This window comes from Octodon degus, unplaced genomic scaffold (assembly GCF_000260255.1).
Source record: "Octodon degus isolate 3935 unplaced genomic scaffold, OctDeg1.0 scaffold00114, whole genome shotgun sequence".
NCBI lineage: Eukaryota > Metazoa > Chordata > Mammalia > Rodentia > Octodontidae > Octodon > Octodon degus.
Window position 1 is genome coordinate 5681297 of NW_004524690.1, and position 8349 is coordinate 5689645.

The 8349-nt window shown below is 34.8% G+C and overlaps 1 protein-coding gene across 6 annotated transcripts in view; it reads right to left on the minus strand.

The window, feature by feature from the left end:
• Positions 1-213: 213 nt before the first annotated feature.
• The window catches only part of Casp3 (caspase 3), an 18653-nt gene continuing 10517 nt past the window's right edge, over positions 214-8349 (minus strand). For 5 of the 6 annotated variants that reach the window (XM_004639777.2, XM_023699667.1, XM_023699669.1 and 2 more), the window contains exons 3-7: positions 7565-7689; positions 5255-5383; positions 4760-4935; positions 4343-4463; positions 214-2054 (exon numbers count right to left, since the gene is read on the minus strand). In XM_004639777.2, the coding sequence (XP_004639834.1) occupies positions 1825-2054; positions 4343-4463; positions 4760-4935; positions 5255-5383; positions 7565-7689 (781 nt within the window). In that variant the 3' untranslated portion in view covers positions 214-1824. Of the gene's footprint in view, positions 2055-2492; positions 2720-4342; positions 4464-4759; positions 4936-5254; positions 5384-7564; positions 7690-8349 lie in introns of those variants that run through there. The other variant, XM_023699671.1, reaches the window with a different exon arrangement.

Below are 8349 nucleotides of genomic sequence, written 5' to 3' on the forward strand. Positions count from 1 at the left end.
GTTCATTTTAGAACAGAACCTTCTGAGAAGGCTTGGGACACATAAGAGCTTTAATCATTTGTCAGCACCTCAAAAGGCTGGATTAGAGCACTGACGCATCCTCTTTGCCTCTTCCAAATTAAGCTCTTGGTTAAAAATATTTTAACATCCACTTAGTAGCACCCTGTCAAAAACATCAACAAGAACCAAAAACCTCAAACACATAGGTAATTTAAGTTTGAATTTATTTTTCAGAATAAAAATGTAAACTAAAAAACTTTTACAAAATTGTCACAGAGAAACCCATCTTGGGATATTATTACATGCTACATTTACTTAGGAAAAGTTAACAGATCTTATCAAAACAAACAGTTGTCAATTATAAATGTAAATTCCTTTCTTTGAGCCAAAAGGAAGTTCACATAAAATGTCAGACTGAAAGAAAATGAAGCACACAGGTGCAGCCAGCCGTGGCTCACTCCATGAGCCAGGAAGCTTGGAGCCTGGCCTGCCCCGCTGGGGCTGAGCTCTGGCCTGCAGTTTTCTCATATGCAAAGAGGGGCTCAGACTGGATGCTTCTAAAGCTCTGTGTGCTGTGGTCCTTGTTATTTTAGGTAACAGTAAAAAATGTTACCACTATTTTTCCTCTTATTGTAAACTTCAACATTATACCGCATGCTTACATATTATACTATGAAGAATATTATGCTTGTGACTCTTCAGAAAAGCTCCATTTTAGGAATTTCTCACTTGCTTCGCTTTTTCACATGCCTTGGGAGTATCTTCCATACACACTGTATGTTCCTGAAGAAACCGTCTGGCAGGACTTTTGTAACGTGGCATCGGTAGCTCTGCCTCATTTGGACAGAGCCACTTCTCACTCAGGCTCAAATCATCTTGCAAACTACAGATTGCCCATCAGATCCATTTATTGTTCTTGCTTTACATTCCACTGTTTCTTGTACAGACAATATTTTAGTATGTTTTGCAGAACTTCTTCATAGCATCCTAATAATCGTTTGCGGTTTTTACCTAACAGATTTTCAGATATCTTGCTGGTGTGTAAATTTCATCTGATGTATGTAAGAACAAATGAAAAGAAACATGCTGGTAGATCTTAGCACCTTATACTTATGACTCTGTCTCTAGTAATATTGCATGTCAGCCTTCAAAGAACCAATTCAATTTACTTATACTTTCTCTTAAATGTACTCTTTCCTTGTCAATAGTAGACATGATTTTTTACAAGAAATACATGCTCAGAATAAACATCACAAAAATCCTGATTTAAAAATGCAGTTGGGGGCTGGGGAGATAGCTCAGTAGAATAAGGGTCCTGAGTTCAATCCCTGGTACAGAAAAAAAAAATGCAGTTGATTCTTTTTCATACATCAGTTCTAAAATAAAGGTTCAAGCCTTTGACCATGCCCATGGATCTGCAACATCTAAGAAACATGAGTGCGCATCATCATTTCTAGTGTTACAAAAACTAGAGTGCACAGTCTTAAGTGTATAGGAGAGTTTCATTAAAATTCACTACTGCAAAGTTTAACTTCCTCATAATTATTTGAAAATTCATAGCATATATCACAAAATGTTGCTAATTATGAAAAATGTAAAATTATAATAATTTCTTTTCATAGTGATTATGCCAACATCCATATTTATTTATTCCTAATTAAATTCAATTTTAACTACCTGATTCTGGGTTTGAGGTAGCTTCATAGTGGTTCTTTTGCTAGGGAAATGGTATAGTTCTGAAGTGTTCAATTAGAGAAAGAAATACAGCACTATTTATACTGTTTCCTCACTTAACATACAAACTTAAAATAAGTCAACCATTTTTTACTGATAAAAGTACAGTTCTTTTGTGAGCATGGACACAATACACGGAATCTGTTTCTTTGCATGAAAAGTGGAATCAAGAGAAAAGGACTCAAATTCTGTCGCTACCTTCCGGTTAACCCGAGTAAGAATGTGCATAAACTCCAGCTTGTGTGCATATAATTTCAGCATAGCACACAGTGACTGAATGAACCAGGAACCATCCTTTGAATTTCTCCAGGAATAGTAACCTAAAAGGAAAAATAAAGCCAAATACCAAGGATATCTGATTTTAGCTGATTCTATAAATTAGTATATAATCACATCTACAAAAATAAGCATACAGTTCCACAGGTTTTGTTAGCCATAAAAGGAAAAAAGTGACACCTTTGGTTTTAGGAGAAATGATGCCAGAGGGGGGAAAATGTATTGGGCATACACTTCTGCTTTGAGCAGGGGAAGAGAACTGTGGATTGTTTAATTACTGAAAACTTCTCCTTTTAAAAAAATTTTATTTATTATTTGATATAGGGTCTCATTACGCAGTTTGCACTCATAGTGATTCTCCTGTCTCAGCATTCCCAGCACTGGGATTACCAGCACAGCATGTGGTATTGGGGATCAAACTTGGGACCTTGTGCTTGTCAGGCAGGGGCTTAAGCCACTAAGCTATCTCCCCACCTCTTGGACTCCCCTTGTTACAGGTAGGAACAAGTATCTCCTTTCTTATAGGGAGGAACAAGTCAATGTGCCAAATGTAAGAAGACACAAAAATGCAGACATATCTTATTTTATTTTTCGAGTCAGTCTCACTGGCTTTAGACTATATACAGCCCAGGCTGGTCTCAAACTCATGGCAGTCTTCCTTCCTCAGCCTCTCTCCAGTGCAGTGAATACAGGTATGCACTAACCACACCTAGTGGATTACATTTTATTTTGCATTTTATTTTAATATTAGGTAAGAAACAAACTGTGTATGTATTCCTACACATTTAAGAATATTAGGGCCAGCGAGATAGCTCAGCGGACCAAGTGCTGGCTTAGGGAAGTGTAGGGCCTGAGGTCCATTGAGCAGGCCACCAAAACTGGGCACGGTGGCGCAAGCCTGTAATCCCAGTGCTAGGGAGGCTGTAAACAGGATAATCACTATGAGTCCAAGCTGTGTAGTGAGACCCTGTACCAAATACATAAAAAAAAAAAAAAAAAAAAAAAACTTAAAAAGAATATTAGTTCGTCAAAGAGAAATCTGAATCAAGTATAATGAACAGAAAATCCAAAAAGGAAAAATTATACTTGGTATTCTTTAACTACTATTATGCCCATTGCATTAAATTTGTTAGTGTTTTGCTTAAAAAGGTACTTAAGAGGATAAAAGAAACCATAAGCACATTTAAAAATGTAACATTGTTTTAAACTACTTTTATTATGTTTCCAAATTCTCTTGACACTGAACAGGTACATACTCATATCATTTATATGATATTAGCAACATAGTCACAAAAAAGTGGAAAGCTGGTATATCCTGATAATACTTTTTACTTCTTTATTTTCTGTTAATTAACTTCTATTTCTACCCTCTCCCAACTAGTCATGTTGAGCTTAATTCTTACCCTCCAAAATTATCAGAAAGCATGCATTAATCCTTTCTCGTCTTCAGGGGATATGTTCCCAAGTCCTGTGGGTGTTTGGACCATCTATGTTCTTTGTTTTTTCCAATGTACACACTTACACAGGTTCAGGTTTTCTGCTCACAGTGCTTCTTCTACTTAACTAAGCATGCCCATATTGTGACAACTTCTCTAGTATGATGTGTGATAACACTAACATGAATTTCTTCTAGCTTCTTCATAATTTCACAGAGAGATGCATTCTCATTGTGTCTTATAAACCTCAGCATAGAATTGTTTTCTTTCCTTAAGAAATCAAGAACTTTCATCTTTTTACTTAAAAAAAAAAGTAATTTAGGGCTTCTGACAGCTGAATTGCCAACATTACTGCCTGAACCTGAACGCAAGCACTGTGACAGCTGGTAACTGATGTGATAACTGAGATGGCTACTGAGTGACTGTTGACATGGGAATAGAGAGAAAGGGATGATGCATGTCACAGGAGAGATGGACTGAGACTTCATCACGCTATTCAGAATGTCACATAATTTAAAACTTGTAAGTTGTTAGCATCTGGAATTTTCCATTTATTATTTTCAGACCACAGATGACAGACGGAAAATGCAAAAGGCAAAACTGTGGATAAAGGGTTGGAGAGTCTAATGTGTCTCTATTTCTTTCTAATAAGTGAGTGAAGATCTGACTTCTGTTGCCATATAGTATACACTCTCATATTAAGGTCATTCTGAGTCCATAACCTTTTGAGATTTCTCTGTAGATAGGGTACCTTAACATATAGACATGTTAACTATTTTCTACAGATATCAAAATCCTAAGTCTCTGAAATACACTTTATTGTTGAATTTTACAATCAGTCACAGTATAATTCATTTAAAATCTGTGTACAAAATATGTATTTGTCATTTTCTTACCTGGTGCTGTGGAATATGCATACAGAAAGTCGGCCTCTACTGGTATTTTCTGGCATGCCATGTCATCATCAAAACCACTGTCTGTCTCAATGCCACAGTCCAGTTCCGTACCCCGGCAAGCCTGTAGGTTAGAAAACAAACATTTCTTTAAAAATATATGTGAAAAAAATGTGTACGCACACATAACTTATATCTAACATAAAGGCTATGTATGTGAAAACTGATAGGAATTATAATGAGTCTTAATATAATTTAAAAATTGAAATGTACTTCATATTTTCTAAGTGTAGTTTGAATACTTAAAAAAGTAACAGCAATTGTGTATGCCCTCTTCCCCCAAAAATAAGTCCTTCTCACAGTTGAACAAATTATTCTCTGACTGACCCTCAATAACCCAGGTACTCAATTACACACTACCTGAATAATGAAAAGTTTGGGTTTTCCAGCTAGACTTCTACAAAGATCGCCCCTGAAGAACTTTGTTAATCTTTTCAGGTCAACAGGTCCATTTGTTCCAAAAATTATTCCTTCTTCACCATGGCTTAGAATTACACAAATAAAGCTGCTCCTTTTGCTATGATCTTCTTTAGAAACTAGACAGACATTTACAAATAAGAAAAAATTAAGTCTTTGCAACTTAATCCAGATTAAGAATAATTTCAGATAAACTGTGTAAAATCAAGAAGTTGAAAAATAACTACAAGATCATCTAGGTTTAATTTGGGACAAAGTCACACACCTGAAACCATTTTAGGGCTTGACATAAGCAAAATCTTTCATTTCTTACTCAAACACATAAGATCAGAATTACATGCAGTACAATTTCACAATTCTCTTATTTTATAATATATAAGATTGTAGATTGTAATATAAAATTGGCCAGTGAAAGTCATTCTCTTAATGACTTCTTACCATTGTACAACAATTCCATAATTTCTTCACTGGTAAGATCATTTTTATTTCTTACTTCGTATTTCAAGTTCATAAATGTTTCTCTGATGTTTGCTGCATCTACATCTGTACCAGATCGAGCTGTCATTCCTTGGAACAAAAATAATTACTTTTAATATGTTTTAACTGCTTTGAAATGAACTATGCAGCATTCACAAAAATCAATGAATTCTTCCTTTTAAATGCTCAGACTAATTATAAAACACTTCATACTGTGAGCATTCCTGCTATGATCGCCACAGGGATATTATTCATAGCTGCTTAAGCATCCCAAAACAGAAAATGAATTTGAATACCTAATAATAGGGGGTTGGCTAAGTAAGTTATGATTTATCTGTACATTTATCTATGTTGTCATTTTGTTTTTAGATAAAATTTTGTCATGGAAAAGTAGTCATTGTTTAAAGAAAACCAATATGGTTCTACTTTTAAGAAAATACTGTACATATTCACAGGGACTATATCACTTTGATTCTAAGTTCCCAATGATGTAAAACACCCAAAACTAGCCTATTAATGCTGTCCATTAGGCACTGCACAATAGATAATCTCTTTTAATCCTTCTAACCATCTTGAGGTAGGCAATTATTACTAGCTTCATTTGCATGGATGTGAGACCATATAGCACAGACAGCGAGGAAACTTGCCAGGACTGGAACCACAGCTCAGTGTTAGAGCGTGTGCTTTGCGTAAGAGAGGCTCTAGATTCAATACCCAAGGCACACCCAAAAAGTTTTTAAAAATTCATTAAGCAAAAGGAACATAAAGCAAAAGAAAGTGGCTTTTCTTTTTAATTTATGGTTGAAGTTGGTAACTTGATTTACAGCCAAAAGCAATAAAATAGTGCTAATCAAATTTAGAAACTAATTTTCAACTATTCTGTTTTCTTTTTAACAACTCTAATAAAAATCCTCAAAAAAAAAAGTCCCTTCAATCCCCGGTTCTGCCAAAAAAAAAGTAAATAAATAAAAACAAAATAAAAATAAAAGTCTTGCTTCTTTTCCAGTACAATATGGCTGCCTCTGACTGTTGCCGCCACTCTGGTATCTTAAATTTGAATGACTGTATCTAGTTCCTATAACAAAAAATTAATTCTAATATGATTAATATTCCAACTTAAAAAGAATTTTCATAGTACCATCTGAAAGATGAATAACAGGAAAATAGCCAAAATGTTCACTCATATGGTAAATGACACAAATTAAATGAACAGTATTTTGAGATTCAGTAATATAGAACCATTAAAATAACAGTTGTAAAATTATACAGTAACACAAAAATGCTCATATTATATTAAGGAGAACAAGCAGGATACAATTTTGTTTTCAGGGAATGAATAAAATCAATCTTTTCCAAAAAAACTACCAAGGAAAAGAAGAAATATACCTAAGTGCTAATTAGCTTTTTTGGAACTGTGAAGGATTTCATTTTCTATATTCTCTAAGAAAATTCTAAAATTAGTAGATTCCAAATGTATGTACTGCACTAAGAATGGGGTCTGGTAATCAGGCCATTGTCAACGTAAGGAAGCAGCTTCAGTGGTAAAGGTAGAAAGTAGAGGCAAAGGTTAGGAGGAAAAGAAAGAAACATCAGAGCAAAGATTAAGAAGTAAAAGAAGGTCTTTAATATGGGGAACAGAGGAAATGGAGACATAAAGAAGTAAAGCACAACTCAGCTCAGCCTGTGGAATCAGTGAGATGAAGGCCCAGGCCCTCAGGTCCTGGCTCTGCTCCAGCACTACCTGTGCCTAAGTTTCTAACCTTCTCGAATCCAACAGCAGAGTTTTCTTAGGGCTTGCTATAAAAATAAATGAGACAGTTACTGTGATACACCTGCAGATTCTGGAAAGAAGTATCATTTCTTAATTTTTTTGGTTTTTGGTACTGCAAATCAAACTCACAACCTCATGTGCTTGCCAGACAGGCACTGGGCTGCTGAGCTATATTCCTGGCTTGCCCTTAATATCTTGTGAGAACCTTTTATTGGTCTAAAAGAGGGAGGAAGGATAAAAAAGCAAAGAGTGGGGGCAGAAGAAGCCAAACACAAAGGTAAGAGGTCCGCTGTCCCAAAAGGGAGAAATTTGTTCACAAGTAGGAAAGTTAAAAGTTTGTATCATATTATCAGACCCGCAAGGTGTTGCCTTATCTCCACCTTGGTACTCTGTATCACAGGCTACTGACTAATAAAAACATCAAACACTTTTTGTATCATATCAAATATACACAACACAAATATTTGAAAAAAAAAATGAAAATTAGGTGAGATACATACCAGTACTTTTATGAAAGTTCTTATTATTAATTATTATACAGAGACCCATTTCAGGATAATCCATTTTGTATCTGCTGTCCAAGAATATTCCGGAGTCCATTGATTTGCTTCCATGTATGATCTTTCTGTTTGGAAATCAGATACTTTAAAAAGATAAAAGTGACAACTCCACTAATATAATAAGTTTATTGACTAAAAGAACAGCTAACAAGCTGTTTAAAGCTGCATACCAAATTTTTTGCTATAGGATCTTCCTAATTGAAAATTTTAGAACAATCCATTTTACAGATGTAAAAATGATCCATCGAGGCTAAGAGATATGCTGAAGGCCATGCAGATGTTCTATAAGGGGCAATGGGAAGAAAACTGGGCTTCAGAGTTTCAGCTTTTAACCTTTATGTTCCTTATTTCCCTTTAAATTTTAGTCTAATTTTATAAAACACATTTTGTAATTTAAAAACTCTAACTTTGCAAAGTACTTTATAATTCAAGGTAAGACTACGATCTTCAAATTACTCTGAAATGACAGAAAACCACTACATTGTTCCTCAAACTCTATGAGCTAAAAAAGTTACTAGTTAATGATTTATAAAAGCACCATTATGGATAATTGAAAACACTTGTCTGACAGGAGGATCACTAGGAGTCTGAGCTGTGTTGCGAGATCTTGTACCAAATAAGTAAATTAAAAAAGAATAAAAATAAAAATTAAAAATAAAAAAAAGAAAATATTTGTCTGAAAGTCAATTCTCAAGGGCCGGTCAGATAGCTCAGTGGACTAAAGC